Source organism: Vigna radiata, chromosome 6 (assembly GCF_000741045.1).
Source record: "Vigna radiata var. radiata cultivar VC1973A chromosome 6, Vradiata_ver6, whole genome shotgun sequence".
In the NCBI taxonomy this organism is placed as follows: Eukaryota; Viridiplantae; Streptophyta; class Magnoliopsida; order Fabales; family Fabaceae; genus Vigna; species Vigna radiata.
This window is the reverse complement of record NC_028356.1, coordinates 33,585,891-33,603,417: the sequence shown is the minus strand read 5'-3', so window position 1 is coordinate 33,603,417 and position 17,527 is coordinate 33,585,891. Positions and strand designations below refer to the sequence as shown.

Sequence of the window (17,527 nt, the reverse complement as noted above, 5' to 3'; positions counted from 1 at the left end):
CATGGGAAAAGCTTCTTTATTATTTGCTAAAAATTGTCTGATATGAGTATGGAATGAATCATTTTTTATTCTTTTTGCTCACTGCATTGTATAAAGTTCATGTCTCAATTCAATGCACCAGGGAATTTTTGCAGTTTACCAGGGTGCAGTGGTTAATATAATTATTTAATTATTTTGTAAGGTTAGTATCTCTATAATTATAAGATAAACTATAGTGGATATTAGGCTTTGACAAGCTTGAAAAGTGAGAATTATCTTCTTGTCTAAGTCATTAAACGTCTGCTTAAGTTAAAATCAAATTTTTAATTCTAACTCTGGTATAAGCTAATTTTAGCTTATAATTACGGAATAGTTTCCTCCAACCAGCTTTCACTTATATAATTGAATTACACAACATAATTTGATGTTGATGTTGCTATGCAAATTCTAGCAACAACTGATCTTTTAGAAAGGGACCTGGTTTGTACATATAACAAAAAGTTGTCTATTTTTCACTACCAAAATGTGATGCAATCTCAGACCAAACCAATCTGATTGCAGCTATGAACATGTTAGTATATGGCTTACTGAGATGGTAAGCTAAACCCCATCATCACCATTCACTCCATCTTATGTTTTGTTAAGAAGAGAAGCCAGATTGCGAAGCTCCTCAAATGCATGCATTGTTTCTGCATCAAATCCTCCAGCAAACTGCATTCACAAAATATACTAACATGTTACTAAATGCAGTTATATTTAGAAAAAGAGAATCATGATTCTAGAAAGAGTGTGTGTGTGTGTGTATATATATACACAACTTCAGAAGGATGTACAAACCTGATGGATTCGAAAAGCAAATCTCACTCCTTGGAGAAGCATGTAATCCATTGCAGGATCTTTTTCTAATGCTGATTTTACCTGAAGTTCCATAGCTACCCTTTTCATATACTTTTTAGCCAATTTAACTGAGCTTAGCTTTATCTGCAAAAGTTGATTGTTGAATTAGATGTTATGTGGACTTGTATAAAAAATTCTAAAAGAAAGAAGCAATGTCAGATAGAACTTTACAATAATCTTGATAGAACTTTACAATAGAAATGGATACTGGCACATTGTTTTTTCTGTTATGCAGAACCAATTGCTTAAAGAATACTAATATATCTTGAGCTCTTATATGTTATAATTTTTTTTACATTTTGTAAGGATTGATGCACATGGCAGAGTATGTGTACCTTGCCAATAGTTCCATTGTCAAGCATCCATTCTATGGGAATTTGAAACTCCTTGCAGTGACGCATTAGTGACTCTCTTGTGCGAAGAAGGTTATGAACTGTACGCTCCATCCTGACAATGTAACACAAATGCGTGTTATTGCAAAGACAACTAAATTTAGGACTTCAAACACTTTTTTCTCTTTTTGCAGGGGTGATGCAGAATGCTTTTGTGATATTTAAGTAGCTTACTTTTCAGACAATGCAACCATTTTCTTTAGAGCAATATCACAGGGTAGACGAGGATCATCCTTGTAGGAGTAAACTTCAGATTCTAATTTCTTCAAATCTTGATACCCAAATGCTGCTTCTCTTAATGTGTCGGCTTTCTTCTCTGGCCAATCAAAATGCTTAAGGACTGCCCTCTCATCAACCTTTGAAAGCACACAATCATATTTCTATCAGATGACAAATTTAAGCATAAAATTCAGAAATAGCTTAATTCTGTGATGAACAATAACAATCACAAATTTCAATTCTGTTATGGACATTTTGAATCTGTTTCAAGGTGCAGAGGTCATAAGAAAAAAGAAACTTACAAGGAAACACAGTTCATCATCTAGCCACTTCACAAATGCCACTACATCTTCTATGTTCTGATAAACTGCGTTCTTCACCTCTCTAATCAATGAATTTACAAATTCTCCCTGAGTCTCAATATCTGCCTTTATCTGCATATCAAGGGAAAGTTATAAGTCATGTTGATGTGAGGCAAACCATTCAATTAATTATCATAAAAGAATTTCTCATTTAAGAAGTCTGAATTATGTGCATAAAGTGGAAAGGTACTCACAGCAAGCAAGTGTGATGAACGGTTTTCAATTTCTCCAATCATGCTGCTACGAACATCAGCAACATCCGGTGCATCAGATAGTCCTCCATTTGAAGAATCCTTTCTAGAGTCTCTCTTCATAAGTGAATGATACAATTCCACCACTTGGGGGGCTCTTTTCACAGTTGCTGTGTTACTTTTTGATGCAAAATTCATAGGAGGTGGGGGAGGAGGTGGAGGTGGGGGAGGTAGAACTTGAGCAGAACTTTCTTGTTTTATTTTGCTTGAAATAGAACATGAAGGCCTTGGAGGAGGATTAGGAATGCGTAGGGCCCTTTTCTCAACATCTGAAGAAACCAAAAGCTTGTTAGTTTCTTGGGAAATTCCAAAATATTGTGGTCTTTGGACAATCTCCACACCAGATTGTTGAAAAGACAATGACACTGATTCCTTGTCCATTTCCTTTGAACATACAAAACAATCAGACTGTCTTCTCTTACTCAAAACAACCTCTTCCTCTGAGTAGTTTGATCCACTGATAGAGTGCCTTCTTCTGGGGCTTCCTCCTGCAACATCTGATTCAATACAATTTTTCTCAATGAGACTGCCTTGAAACTCTTCTTGTGATGCTATGGTCCACTTTTTTGGCTTCTTCATCATGTTGAACCTATTTGCACTGCCACAATTTAAGTACCTATTGGCTTGATCAGAGAAAGAACTTACACAATCTCCACTACTACTCACAACCGTGTGAGGACTAGATGGCTTCTCAGAATCCAATGTTGAGCATGTGTTCTTCAACTCGTTTCTTAAACATGAATTCACCCACCTCAAGTAGGCAAGCTCTTCAACCTCATTCAATCTGCTTATCTGCAAACCTTCCACTTGTTTGCATAGGTCTTCATTCGTGACCCTCAGCAATGATGCCTCGGCTTTAATTTTGGCAACAACGTCACTCTGATCACAAAAAAGAAAAGGGCAATCAGCAAAACTCAAGGAAGTTCACCAAGCAACATTATATGTACAACTTTAACTTCGTTGAAATTGGATGTTATGGCCTAGCATCTAGCCATTCACGTCTAACTATGATAATGTTTTGTTAACAGTGTCTAGCTTAAATAAGTTATCGTAATGTTTGTGATTTTTGAATGTATTTGAGCCAAAATGGTTGCAAAACATACGAATATCCTCTCCAAAGCTCTAATACTAGGTAGAGGATCCTATTGCATGAACATGCATAATAATTTATGCTTTGTTTGTTGGAATGTTGCATAATATTAATCTAGCTTTGTTTGTTAAGAAAACTACCAATGCTTCTACTGAAAAATCTCTCTACTCGTAAGTCGCCTAATAATAAATGGATCTTGTCTTTTATATATCAACCGTTAGATTTTCTTTTTTCTTTTATTTATGTTAGTTTTTTTTTTGGTGTAAGATTACATTTAACTTCGCTAGATTTTGATGTTGTACCTAGCATTGTAATCTTATGTTGTTGTGGTCACCATTCATGTCTACGACAATGCTTTGGTAACACTGACTCGCTGTATTAAGCTATTGTAAGTTTAGTTTAGGTTTTGCGATATATTTTTGAAACTAAAGTTACATGTTTGTTTAGGGTGCTAACATGTTAATTGACAAAGTTTGGGCTTTTTAATGTACTTGAGCCAAAACGGTTGCAAAACATAGATCTAGAAGGGGAGATTTATATGGTTGGTTTGTAAGTTATATCAGTCTTTCTATGGTCTCAAGCAATTTCTTCGTGTTTGGTTTGGAAAAACTCAATCACATTGTTCAAACTTTTGTAAGTTGGGGAAATCATTCAGTTTTGTACTGTCATAGTCATTATAGGAAATGATGTTACCAGAATCTCTCCGCTACGCTTATGTAATCACTTCTAAACCAAAGATCTTGGAAATCTCAATACATTTTAGGCATTGAAGTGGCTCAGTGAAAGGAATGTATTGTGGTTTCTCCAAGGAAATATGTTGTAGACATCTTGAAAGAAACTGGCATGGCTAACTACTTAACAGTAGATAGCATATGGATCCAAATAAAAAATTAATGGTTGATCTAGATGAACCTCTCTTATCCAGAAATAGAGAGATACAGAATTTGTTGGGAAACTTATTTATCTCACTATTACTAGCTCTCTGGTATCATCTAAAAAGTAAACTTTAAATTTAACTCAAATGTACACAAATGACGTGTATGGTGCATGCTATAAATTTGTTGTATATCTAGTCCGAGGCTTGAGATGTATATATCTCAACTTAAGATAAAACAAATTTGCAATATATAAATAAATGCAAACCTCACTTTACAAATTATTTTTATAGTAGAGAAAAATATGCAAAACAAATCAATGAGCAACTGAAATTTGATTAAAGAAATACTTCAAAATTTCCATCATTTGGTAGAGAATATGAGTGAATTAGCTAATGAAGCGTTGATTGTATAATTTAAATTCAAATTAATTATTTCAGACTAAAGGTCTTATTATTTCAATAAAAAATTTCAGAAAAATATCATATCACTCTAGAAACACTCATAAGGGGTAAGATAAATTAAAATTCCCTCGCAAATTGAATTTAACTTACGTACTTTAATTTTAATTGAAACTCTCTCATTTAACTTCAAAACTTGAGTTGTATTAATCATTTTTTGGAGAATGTTTATTCATTTTGCCTTCTTCTCATCACAAGTGAAAATTTATCCTAACATGACCACACTCACAAGTAATGAAGCACCACGTCTTCTAACAGTTCCTACCCAACAATTCACCAAATGAAACATAAAACATATAAAATGTTTTAGTATCTTATAAATTTCAAATAGGTGAAATTGAGAAATGAACCTCAGAAGATTTATCAGGACAATGTGATTGAGCCTCAATAGAAGAAAGCCTGCAAGTGAGGTTCCGTTTCTGCATCTGCAGCTCCTTATTCAGCCTCCTCAACTCCACAACTTCCAGCTCAAGATTCTGCACTTTCACTTCCTTGTGCTGTTCTACTTCCCCTTTCACTTCCTCACAAGTCAATGCAGCCAATTGCTCAGTGAGAGTGGCCTTCTCCTGTTCCAACAAACCAACCCTCTTCACAATCTCATCCACCTCACTCACCCTCTTCCTACACTCTGCAAGCTCAGCATTGAGCTTGCACTCCCTCTCCTTAGACTCTTGCAACAACCCCCTCATGTGGTCCAACTCAGTGAACAAATCAGTGGAAGACTGTCTCCTATGAGTTGGGAATGCATGAGGATGAACCTGAGCAGGGTTGATTGAACATGACAAGTCACCTATGAGAGACCTCTTCACTCTGGAATGAGAAGGTACAAAAGGGTTGCTGCCGTTGCTCTTCTGGTTTGCAACAACGACATTTTCCGAGGTTGCTGTTGAAGATGTTAGTGTTTGTTTTTTGGTGGCAAAGGGCTTTGCTTTTTTGTCAGCAGAGAAACCCTTCACAATGTGAGCACCCCACAACCTGGTTTTGGAGCCGTTGTTGTTGGGGTTGGTTCCCTTGGTGGTTTGAGGCTTTGGGGGTTGGTTTTGATCAGAAAATTTTGAAACTTTGGACCTGTTCTCTGAAGGGTTTTCTTTTTCTTCCCTCATGATTTCTACAAAAAAGTGCACAACCAACAACAACAACAAATTTCTTCTGAGCTAATAGAAAGAACGTATATCACCGAAGATGGTTTGGTTTATTAGAAGCAACTGAAAGACGATGCATTTGCATAGTGTAGGAAGGGATAACATGATAACATAACAATGGGGTAAGGATGTAATGATAATGTTTATAAAGAAAGGCGAAGCTTTCTTCTGTGATTTTGAAAGTTTGAATTTTGAAATGTGTAAGAGAGAGATAGAGAGTACAACATTGGAGTGTGTGAGAACTACGAGGACGGAGCCTGGGAACAGGGAAATCCAACGGTCGATTTTTGGCTTCTTTGGCCCCACATCGTTTGGCCTTTTGCCTGTGTACGCTTCACATATTGTACGTGCAATAAAAGTTGACTTTCTTTTAAAAGAAAGTTACCACTTAATTAACAATAGGAGTGTTTAATTATACGTTTTAATTGTAATTATTATTATAATCACGGCTGTGGAGATAAGTTTTTAATTTAATTGAAGTGCATTTATTGTAGTCAATAAAATTATTAGCTATAATCTATAATATAACACCTATAACACCCAACATTTAAATTTTTACTTTTTATCATCTGCATACCATAAGTGCTAACTTTATTGCATTTATTTTATTCAATTTTAGTTTTTCTTAAATTGAAGAAATAGAGAAGTCAAATTAAAATATATTTTAAAAAATTCATTTTTATAGCATTTTAATTACAATATTTAATAATAAGATTTAAAAAGTTTCAAGTCATTGTATTTTTATAGTTTTGCAGTTTAATTTTATTTTTACTGATTCTTATCATCTGGTCATCTTACATATTTCTCTCTTTAGATTAATAAATGTGAAAGATTTTATGATTAATATAAAATAATTTTAAGATTAATATAAGACTAGTGACTTTATGTTTTGTATAATTTTTGTAGTTAGAATAGATATTGATTTCTTGAAAAATAAGAATTTACATATCATATCTTGCTTATTTATAAATTTTGGATATAATTGATAGATAATGATTATTGTTTTAGTTCAAATTATTGAAAGGCTTTTTATTTATATCAGTCTATATTAGTATTTATCGTTATTAACTAGTTTTTATACGTATTTGGTTAATTTTTCATAAATTTACGTATCTATATCATATTTCAAATTTATTATTAAAAGGTTAAGTGATATATGATGTTGACGACTTTTATCGTGAAAAAGTCATAAAATACAAATAATATTAAAATCGTGCTTAATTTTGGTAAATTTAGTAAAATTAAACCTAATTAATTTAAAATGTAACCTAAATATGTAAATTTTAAAATAATAATAATAATCCATATCCATATAAGAACCTTCTTAACTTGTCTTTTTGTGATAATCAATCAATTTTTGTTTTTTTGAAAACTCGATTTTTCATTAGAAAAACAAAACATTTTATAATTAATTGTCAATTTATTTAAATTAAAATTATTAATAAAAATGTCAAACCAACTTGGATTTTAACTCTTAAATGATTAAGTGACCTTTTATTAAGACTATTGGTACATTACATTTTTTTCTCAATGATCAAATTAGACATCCATGATTTATACACGTCTGGTTGGGATAGAGAGTTGAATAAAATATTATTGAAAATATCTATAATTTTTTAATCAAAGATTAACATGTTATTTTTAACAAAAGTTTTAATTTAGTATCGCATTATATAATTTAAGAAGAATAATATGTATTTTTTATTAATTTTTTTATAGCTTTGAGAAGTTAGATTCTCATATCCCATGACAATGTTTTTGTAAGCGACTAAAAATTATTCTAGATAAACATGGTTTATTAAGAATGTTATCTTTGAAAAAATAAATCAAATTTGAAAAAACGTACTCTTTTAATTTTAAATTACTGAGAAACTATTTTTTTTTTCACCATAGAAAGTATTCATAAAAATAACTTTTAAATAACAGAAAGAGCTAGACAAAGAGTAATGAAAAGTATTACTAACATTTAACAAATGTAAAAGATAATAAGTAAAACTAAATTTTATTATACTCATTGTATAATGTGTAACAGCTAACAAATTTAATTTTACTTATTATAACCTGTTACATTTGAAATATTAATGAAAGCACACTTAAAATTTCTTTAAAATATAAATAGTTAAATAAAATTGATACCATATAAGAAAAAGTACTGAAGATAAATTGTTAAAGTAATTTTATAATCTATTATGCATATATGAGTTGTATAGTAAATTAAAGAGTTTAATTATATACTTTTTTTCAAATTAAGGAACAAATTGATACATAAAAATAAAAATACAAAGAGCGATTTAATATTTTTCTAAAAAAAGAATGAAGGAAATAATACCAAGATGTCTTGATGTGACGTCAAACTCATAATCTCCTTAAACAACACAAGATGAGAAAAACTTGATTATATGAGGAAACTCTTCACTAAATATATTCAACAATGAAAACTATCCAACTATAAAATTGTCGGTTAAGAGGAGGAAAACATAATACAAGATTTTTTTTTTTTTATTGATTTCAGATTTTGGGGCTATGCATTTGATTTTTATTCATTTCCTTTTGCATTAATTCACAATTTAGGTTATAATTGAAACAAGTGATTCTACTTAGAAAAAGTCAAGAAACTGGTAAAGATGCCTTCAATACCTCTACATAATATATAAGGAAATAAAAAAACATTTTAGAGTTTTGCCAATAATCTAATGAATAAAAGAAGAAACAAGAGAAAAAGTACATCATTCTTATGTTTTAACACTTTTATCTCTCTGAAGAATAATTTGTTATTTGGTTTTATCTTTTTTTTTTTATTTTACGCTTTTCGTTGTAATTTCTTTTTTTTTTCTATTTTTTTCTTTTTTCTCTTTGCTCGTGTATATATTTGGCTTTTGATCACCGTAATAAAAACAAGGTAATATGCATTGAGATTTTTTTCTTTTCTTTCGTCTGCATTTTATTTGTTATGGTATCAAGAGTAAGGTTTTCTCTTCTCTTCTGTCACATTTTTATGTTTTCTTTGCAATTATGAGCGGTGATAATGATCCATCTCTTAATGTTCATAGTTTTCTATATTTACATCTCAATGAAAATCCAGCTATGGCCATTGTATCTCCTTATCTTGCTTCTACGAATTATCATTCTTAGAGCAAATCTATGATTACTACTCTTAGTGCCAAAAATAAGGTATAGTTCATTAATGGCAGTGCTCCACAACCATCACAATCTGATCGAACACATGGTGCTTGGATACGTTGTAATAATGTGGTCGTTTCCTGGCTCGTTCATTTTGTTTCATCGTCTATTCTCCAAAGCATACTTTGGATGGACTGTGCTGAGGAAATCTGGCATGACCTAAAATCTCGTTATTTCCAGGGCGATCTCCTTCGTATCTCTGCTATGCAACTAGAGGCATATTCCATTAAACAAGGTGATTTGTCAGTCGCAGATTTTTTCACTCAACTTCGAATTATTTAGGATGAATTGGAGAATTTTTTACTAGATCCTGTTTTCACCTGTAATGTTATATGCACTTGTAAAGTTTCTTCTATTATTGCTCAACATAAACTTGAAAATCAAGCTATGCAGTTTCGTTGTGGGCTTAACGAACAATATACTAACGTTCGTTCTCATATTCTGTTGTTGGATCCGCTGCCTCCTATCACCAAAATTTTTTCTTATGTTGCACAACAAGAACGACAACTGTTACTAACCCTTTCACTGTTGAGACCAGGCATGGTTCCATTAATGTTGTTGGTGCTAATTCTAATTGCAATTTTTATGGTCGTTCTAGACATACTGAAAATACTTGTTATCATAAACATGGTTTTCCCTCCAATTTTGATAACAAGAATAACAAGAGTGTGTCTCGGCGTGAAAAACTTGCACTCATTGTGGCAAGATTGGTCATATTATAGATGTGTGCTATAAGAAATATGGGTTTCCCCCTAGACATCATTTTTTTAGTGACAAACCTTCATCTGCTAATAGCATTGTGACTGGTGAAGGCAAAGTCACTAAGAAAGATCTATCTACTACTACTGCTACTAAGCACCAAGAAATTCGTTTCACACCTCAACAGTATCAGGCTCTATTAGATTTAATTCAACAGCCACCAAATGCTACTTCAGCATTAAATACTACTACTGCTCATGTTAATCAGCTTGGTTCCATTTCTTCTTCTTCCACTCACACATGTCATGTCTCAAGTACTATCCATTCAGTTATTTGCACCACCAATAATTTTAACACTACTCCTTGGATCCTTTCATAACTGATTCTACATCACTGGATCATTTTCCTTCTTCCACTGATTAACATCAACCTTCTTCATCTACCAATCCATCTCATTCTCTTACCCGGGTCTTATGTCGCTTAACTCATCCCCACAAGCCTCATATTTATTTAAAAGATTTTCATCACTCTCTTGCATCTACTGCAACCAATCTTCATTTAGGTACTTGTTATCCTGTTGAAAACTTTCTCTATTATTCTCATCTTTCTCCTTCATTTCATCATTTTATGTCTTCCATTTCTGTTGAATCGGAACCAAAATCATATGTTGAAGCTACTAAAAGTGATTGTTGGCTTAAAGCCATGAAAGCTTAATTAGATGCTCTTCAAATGAATCACACTTGGACGCTCACCACTCTCCCATCTAACAAACATGTTATTGGTTGTCGTTGGATCTATAAGATAAAATATCATGCAGACGGAAGCATTGAGCGTTATAAAGCATGCCTAGTTAACAAAGGATATACTCAAACAAAAGGATTGAATTATCTAGTCACATTCTCACCACTTGTCAAACTCACTACTATTCGACTTCTTTTAGCTATTGCTGCGATTTTTAATTGGCACTTAAAGCAGTTGGATGTGAATAATGCTTTCCTCCATGGTGAGTTACATGAAGAAGTCTACATGAGCTTGCCTCTTGGTCTTCATTCTACTTCTCCAAATCAAGTTTGTAAACTACAACGTTCAATATATGGCTTGAAACAAGCTAGCCGTCAGTGGTTTGCTAGACTTTCTTCATTTCTCATGCAATATGGTTATCAGCAATCTCAATCTGATCATTCGTTATTCCTCAAATTTTCTGGTTCTTCCACAAGAACTTTTCTCGTGTACATTGATGATGTTGTTCTTGCAGGAAATAATATTTTTGAAATAAGTCATATCACTCAGCTTCTTGATATCACATTCAAAATCAAGGATCTTGGTAATCTCAAGTATTTTTTGGGACAAGAAGTTGCTAGGAATAAGTCTAGTATTCACATCTCTCAACGGAAGTATACCCTCGACATCCTTTCAGATTGTGGTATGTTGGCTTCTCGACCTATTTCTACCCCCATGGACTACACCACTTATCTCTATGTCACAACAGGGACTCCTCTATCTGATCCTTTTGCTTATCGTCGATTGATTGAGTGTCTTGTTTATCTCACTACCACTCGCCCTGACATTACCTGTGTTGTTCATCATCTTAGCCAATTCATGTATGCTCCAACAACAACTCATTCTCAAGCTATTTTTCGTATTCTACGATACTTAAAATCTACTCCTGGATTGGGTCTCTTCTTCTCTTCTACAAGTTCTCTTCAATTAAAAACATTCAGTGATTCAGACTGGGCTGGTTGTCTTGATACTCGACGCTCCATTACAGGATTCTCAGTTTATCTTAGAGATTCCTTAATCTCTTGGCGTTCCAAGAAGCAGCCCACTATTTCTCACAGTTCTTATGAGGCAAAGTATCGTGTCTTAGCTACCACTACATGTGAGCTTCAATGACTCACTTATCTTCTTGATAATTTACATGTCCCTGTTCAACTCTTTGCTCTTCTTTACTACAACAACCAATATGCTCTTCAAATAGCAGCAAACCAAGTTTTTTATGAATGTACCAAACACATTGATATCGACTACCATATTGTTCGTGAAAAAAATCATTCAGGTCTACTTAAATGACTGCTCACTTCCCCGTATCAACTTGCTGATATTTACACAAAAGCCTTATCTCCTTCAACCTTTACCACTTTATGTTCCAAGTTGGGAATGCTGAACATATATTCCCGACTTGAGAAGGGGTCTCAAAAATAATTTGTTATTTGGTTTTACCTTTTTCTGGTTTTACGCTTTCTATTATAACTGCTTTATTTGCCTATTTTCTTCTCTCTCTTCTTTGCTCGTGTATATATTTGGCTTATAGCCACAGTAATAAAAAACAAGACAGTATGCATTGAGATTTTTCTCTTTTCCTTCGTCCGCATTTTATTTTTTAATCTCTAAACCAAGAACTCCAGATTCAGACATTTTTCTACCAAGTGCAATTAAGATTAGTGTACAATTAGTCACATTTGCAACAATGGCAAGAATAACATGCAAACACCATACTTACTCAATAGCTATGATGCCTGGATACATTACCTCTATCAGATATGATGCATAGATGATACGATGATAAATATATAATTTTAATGGAATAATACAAACTAAAATCACATGTATTATTATAAATTATTATCATAAAAATATAAGTATATAAATTAGATGTTTCATTGATAAATACATGCCATGGATTCGTGACACAAAATGATGTATTGATGTATTGGTTGTATTGATGCATCGTAGCTCAGTAAGCTTCAGAATGGCTTTCTGATGTACCTAGCAAAAATTCTGCAGCACTCAGTGAATTGCTTCATATCTGGATTTCAAATGACACAATAACTATTTCTTCTCCAATAAATAAAAAATAGTAACCTTGAGGATATGTAAACTACAAGAGCCGATGATCCCCGGTGAGTGGTGACTGATCTACACAGTCTACAATGAATTTAGTATCACCAACAGCTGATAATTGCAATCAATGTTTTGAATGCAGCAACATTTGTTTAAGACTAAATAAAAGTATTGTAGTTCAAAAACTGATACTACAAACAATACAAGTGCAAATCCCCTCAACAATTTGAAAAAGGATTAACAAACTATAAAGTTTGTAAAACACCTAAGTTTTATTATCACCACGGTGTTTCCTTTTCATTTTCTTCTTACTCAAACCCCCACTTGGATGTTCTGGTTTGTCATCCAACTTTCCCTCTTCAGCATATAATGTATTCTTCCTTCCGTTCTCATATTTCATTTTTTTCTTGATTTGTGAGTCCTGGGAGCCACCGAGCACTCCATTTTCACTACCTATACCGTTGGATAGTTTTTCTTCTACATCTTTCTGTTGCTCCATTCCTTTTTCATTCTCAACCTCATCCTCATAACTTGGCTTGTCCTTCTTCTTTGCACTTTTCTGCTTTCTTCCCTCTTCCATCTCTTGTTTAAAATCACCTTCATTGCCCTGTTCTCTGCCTGACTCAATTGCAACTTGCGCCCCATTAGACAGCTTGCTATCATCTATCCCATCTCCAAATTTAACAGCGCTATCTCCGTTTTGCAGGGACCCAACTTCCAGTTTCTTCTTTTTCTTCTTCTTAAGCATCTCACTCCTACCCACATTTTCTGTCTCATACCCAACAGAACCATTAAGTTCTAGATTACTTTTAACAATTGCCTGATTTGATTTGTCATCATATAGATCAGTATTCTCATTGCCAGTCTGCTGTCTTCTCAATTCAATAGATTTTACATGTTCAAGGCTGAGCTCCTGGTTTATATTAACACTCCGAACGGAATTTTCCACTACCCTCCCGATGTCAGTACCAGTCTCAGTTCTTTGCTTTTTGTGCTTCTTACGAGAGTGTGAGGGATCAAGCTCCTTGTGGATCTGGTTGAGCTCGCTGAAAGAAGCACAGGCTCGATGGAGATATGCACTGATGATATGTGAAGCACCATTATCAGCAGAGACAAACTTTGACAGAATTTTCGCCGCTTTGGATAGTGATACGTCTTTCACCGAGGCACAATGCCCAGAAATTGTCTTCATCTTCCTCCCCTTTAGCCTTTACGCATATATCTAAATTTCAAAAGGAATACAACGGGGATTAGAGCGGCACATTTCCAAAAAACACTCAAAATCTCAACTTCAAAATTCACTCACGGCATTTGGCAAAACCTAAAACAAAAAATCAACTCATTCACATCACAATTCAAAGGAAGCACAAAATGACAGATTGTAATCCCTACCACACATTTACTAAAAAAACGACGTAAAACTGTAGACTCTGAAATCGCAAGCTAACTGTAATTGCCAGAGATTAACGTTAACAACCAAATAGAATTAAAAGATGCGCGGATTTGGGGAAGCTACAGACCCTATGCTTAGAAAGAAACAAAACTCACTCTAATCGTATTAAATATCAATCTAAAGCGAAAAAATTTACAACGGTAATCACATTTCCCAATTGAAAGGACGCAAACTGAATCACTTCAATAATCATAAGTATACTATGAAAGTAGATTGAGAAAGAAGAAATAGAAGAAAGAAAACCCTAATACCTTTAAGCCTTGTCTGGGTTTTGGAATTTGGATGAAGGTGACAACGATAATAATGGAGTTTGCCGCCACTGCTAGTCTCAGTGAAACTAGGTTTTTGTTACCAATGGAATTGGGTTTGATTGGGCTTGACCCAAACACAATGGGTCCACTTCAGAATTCGCATTGGTTTGTATTTCCTGCACCCCATCATTTTTAAGTACACTCCATATAAATTTCAAAAAGGCTAAAATATGCTTTATTAGGGCACGACACTCCAGCTGCCTCCCACTGAGACAACCCCGAAGAAGAGAGAACAGAATACAATGTAAAAAAAAAAAAAAAAATCGAACATGTTTTTGGGGTCAAATGGAGTAGGATTTATAACTTTGAATCTTAGTGTCTCGTGCAAGAAAAAGAAATATCTGGATTTAGCAGATATGATTTTTTGCAGGCCTTTCCAAATTTCCCCTTATTATTCATCAAATCGGATGCAAGAAAAAGAAATATCTGGATTTAGCATAATCTAAAATATCTTGTGGAGTTCTGGGAGATAATCCTGGAGGGTAAAGCTTTTGGGTTTTGGCACAATTGGGCAAAGGTCTTACCATGAAAATTAAAGGGAAACTGTGTGTCTTGGTAATCACTTGTACAACTTTTGTTGGTCGAGATAGAAAATCTGGAATGAGATTTTTGTTGCCCTTGATATGTTTTACGGTGAAATCATATCGAGAGAACCAATCCTTGAGTCTCAATATTTGAGGATCTGGAGGCATTTTGTTTTTGAATTCAAGGATTTTTGGGAAGGAGGAGTTATCCATATGTACTTCGAAATGAAAACCTCTGAGATGGAAATCAAACTTTTTTATTCCATTTTTTTACTGCAAGAGCTTCCTTGTATGTGGTGTGGTAGTGAACCTCAGCCTCTTTAAATTGTCCACTTGCATGTCTACAGTAGAATTTCTTGTCATGGATTTTTTCTATCAGAACTGCTCCTCAGTATCTATCACTTGCATCTGTTTGGAGAATTCTGGATATGAAATTAAAATGTTATTTTTAAATTAGTCATCCTATATAAAGTTAAATCGTTATTTTTAAATTAGATCGAATATGTATTTGATCCTCTAAAATTAAAATTTTGATAATTAACTTTTAATTCTTGAAAAAAAAATCATATATTTTTTTTGTCTCTGCAAAGTTAAAATATACTAAGTTTGTTTCCTACATCTTTTATTTTAAATATCTGCACTTCCAACTTTATTTGTGACACGTAGGTGTTGAATAAAAATTAATTTTGATGCATTATTTCTGTATAAATAAAAATATATTAAATATTCTGGAGGGAGCAAAAGCACATTACCAATTTCAGAGAAATCAATTATTTTTTTCATATTCTGTAATTAAATCTATATTTACATTTATATTTTTCATATTTTTCATGTTTTCTATTTTGATTTGTTTTCCCCATTTACCCTTTAAATATTTTTTTTATTATAAAATTATGGGTTAAATATGTTTTTAGTTCCTGTATTTTGGGGTGATTTTGGTTTTAGTCCATTTTCAAACTAAGGTACAATTTAGTCCTTTCAACTTTAGAAAACTCTTATTTTAGTCCTTTTTATCAAATTTTCTTAACTTTATTTGTTGTTTTAAGCACGTTTCATTATAGCATTTGGATTGTTTACACTGTTTGACACATTTTTACTTTAATGTTAACTGAGAAGCGTGCTTAAAACAACAAATAAAGTTAAGAAAATTTGATAAAAAGGACTAAAATAAGAGTTTTCTAAAGTTGAAAGGACTAAATTGTACCTTAGTTTGAAAATGGACTAAAACCAAAATCACCCCAAAAGTATAGGAACTAAAAACATATTTAACCCTAAAATTATCTAAAATATATAAAAAGTGTTTACAATAAAATTATAGAAGTTATTTATATATAATTTCAGAATGATAATGATAATTTTATTATTTTTTAATATCATAATTGAACTACAAGATTATCTTTAAATAAATGTTTTAGGTGTCTCTTTGAAATGAGAAAAATATATTTAATTTTGTTTTTACATCTTCAATTTAATTTAAATTATCATTTTACTAAAAGAGATATTTAACTTGTAGAGTTCACTAATTTTTTTAATCTTTATTTCACTCTAAAGTACCCTACTTAACAAAAATATCATATTAAAAAAGTATTTGTGATATATCGTGGATATATTATATAAAGGCTTAAAAAATAATATTCTAAAAATAATAGTAGTTTAAAAATAGTTAGATTGATTATTTTAATATTAAATAATTTTATTATGAATGAGTTTTATTATTTGAAAATATATCATCTTTTTAGAAATCATCTTTCTAGAATTATTTAACTTCTTTGTATAACTTCTCATCTCCCATTCGTTTGATTGAACAACCGAAACAGTAAGATTAGTCTTGACAGTGAGCTCTTCAATTTGGATTGATAAGTTTCTCAGATAATGTAAGTTGGTTTTCTACTTCTCTTTTTGGTTTGTTTTGTCTTCCTTTGCATGCCAACTATTTGGGATGACATGTGATGTTTGAGTCTTCTATAAAACTCTGTTGATAAGTGGTCCTAATGGTGTTTCTTGATTGTGTTTCTCTTGTTCATAGGAGTATATGTGACTTCTCGTGCGTTTAGATCTATTTTAGGCTTTCTAGAACAATTTGGTTATCTATCATGTAAGGAAAGCTAATTATATTGATTTTAACAAATAGGCAACTTATAATTGTTGTTTGTTTGCTTATATGATAATTGGTTTGTGTAATTGAGTTGTTTAATGAAATATGACATGTTAAATTGAGTTAGGGGTTTTGAATTGTCTTTAGTAATTCCATGTTCAAATGTTGATATATTGTGTGTTTGAGATTACATTTGAGGTAAGTTGAGGCATTGAATTGTGTATAATTTGATGGTTGGTTGATTTGACATCTAAGGTTAGTGTTAGATTGATTTTGGTATCCTGGAATGACATAAATCTGCAGAATTTTGTTCTGCAAAATTATGCAGAGTCTCTGGGCGAGCATATACTCGTTGACCGAAATCAAAGTTAGAGAGCTACTAACTTGGCATTGGGCGAGGCCAAAATCATAGAGCTCACTAACTTGGTAGTCTTCAAACGAGAATATAATCGTTGATTGACTTTTAAGAGAATTTAAATCTATAAGTTTCGGTGGTATTCTCACTAAGCGAGTTATTTGGCCTTTGAGCGAGTGTGCAATCAACACTACACTGAGCGAGCAAATCTAGTGTTAGAACGAGTGTGCAATCAGGTACTACTCGTTGAACAAGCATATCTGGTGGCTGAGCGAGTGCACAATTAGGCAATTCTTACTGAGCGAGTATGCTGTCAAGCACTACTAACTGTGTGAGTAGATCTTGCGGTTGAGAAAAAATATAAGGATTTTAACTAAATTTTCATGTCTCTTATGATGTGT

General features: G+C 32.7%; 3 protein-coding genes across 3 annotated transcripts; 1 reads left to right on the top strand and 2 right to left on the bottom strand.

The window, feature by feature from the left end:
- Positions 1-277: 277 nt before the first annotated feature.
- LOC106763023 (protein CHUP1, chloroplastic) lies at positions 278-5,833 on the bottom strand. The gene is made up of 7 exons (XM_014647180.2): positions 4,877-5,833; positions 2,044-2,979; positions 1,790-1,921; positions 1,443-1,624; positions 1,212-1,323; positions 817-960; positions 278-690 (listed from the first exon to the last, which is right to left on the bottom strand). Exons 1-7 carry the CDS (start codon positions 5,627-5,629, stop codon positions 610-612), a joined length of 2,340 nt encoding a protein of 779 aa, XP_014502666.1. The 5' UTR covers positions 5,630-5,833; the 3' UTR covers positions 278-609.
- Positions 5,834-8,977: 3,144 nt separating this feature from the next.
- On the top strand, positions 8,978-11,440 carry LOC106763744 (uncharacterized mitochondrial protein AtMg00810-like). Its single transcript, XM_014647907.1, has 3 exons — positions 8,978-9,083; positions 9,661-9,806; positions 10,523-11,440. Exons 1-3 carry the CDS (start codon positions 8,978-8,980, stop codon positions 11,438-11,440), a joined length of 1,170 nt encoding a protein of 389 aa, XP_014503393.1.
- A 925-nt stretch (positions 11,441-12,365) lies between these two features.
- Positions 12,366-14,220, bottom strand: LOC106763966 (S-antigen protein). Its single transcript, XM_014648154.2, has 2 exons — positions 14,093-14,220; positions 12,366-13,610 (listed from the first exon to the last, which is right to left on the bottom strand). The coding sequence occupies exon 2, from the start codon at positions 13,578-13,580 to the stop codon at positions 12,654-12,656; it is 927 nt and encodes a 308-aa protein (XP_014503640.1). The 5' UTR covers positions 13,581-13,610; positions 14,093-14,220; the 3' UTR covers positions 12,366-12,653.
- Between the last annotated feature and the right edge of the window lie 3,307 nt (positions 14,221-17,527).

What these genes read in the sequence shown, in the direction of transcription:
- LOC106763023 (XM_014647180.2), bottom strand. Translation starts at nt 5,629, where the DNA reads ATGAGGGAAGAAAAAGAAAACCCTTCAGAGAACAGGTCCAAAGTTTCA. An exon ending in GTCCTGATAAATCTTCTGAG is followed by an intron (nt 2,980 to 4,876) that starts GTTCATTTCTCA and finishes TTTTGTGATCAG; the next exon opens with AGTGACGTTGTTGCCAAAAT. An exon ending in ATGATGAACTGTGTTTCCTT is followed by an intron (nt 1,625 to 1,789) that starts GTAAGTTTCTTT and finishes GTGCTTTCAAAG; the next exon opens with GTTGATGAGAGGGCAGTCCT.
- LOC106763744 (XM_014647907.1), top strand. Translation starts at nt 8,978, where the DNA reads ATGGACTGTGCTGAGGAAATCTGGCATGACCTAAAATCTCGTTATTTC. An exon ending in GGCATATTCCATTAAACAAG is followed by an intron (nt 9,084 to 9,660) that starts GTGATTTGTCAG and finishes TGACTGGTGAAG; the next exon opens with GCAAAGTCACTAAGAAAGAT. An exon ending in TAAATACTACTACTGCTCAT is followed by an intron (nt 9,807 to 10,522) that starts GTTAATCAGCTT and finishes CACTTAAAGCAG; the next exon opens with TTGGATGTGAATAATGCTTT.
- LOC106763966 (XM_014648154.2), bottom strand. Translation starts at nt 13,580, where the DNA reads ATGAAGACAATTTCTGGGCATTGTGCCTCGGTGAAAGACGTATCACTA.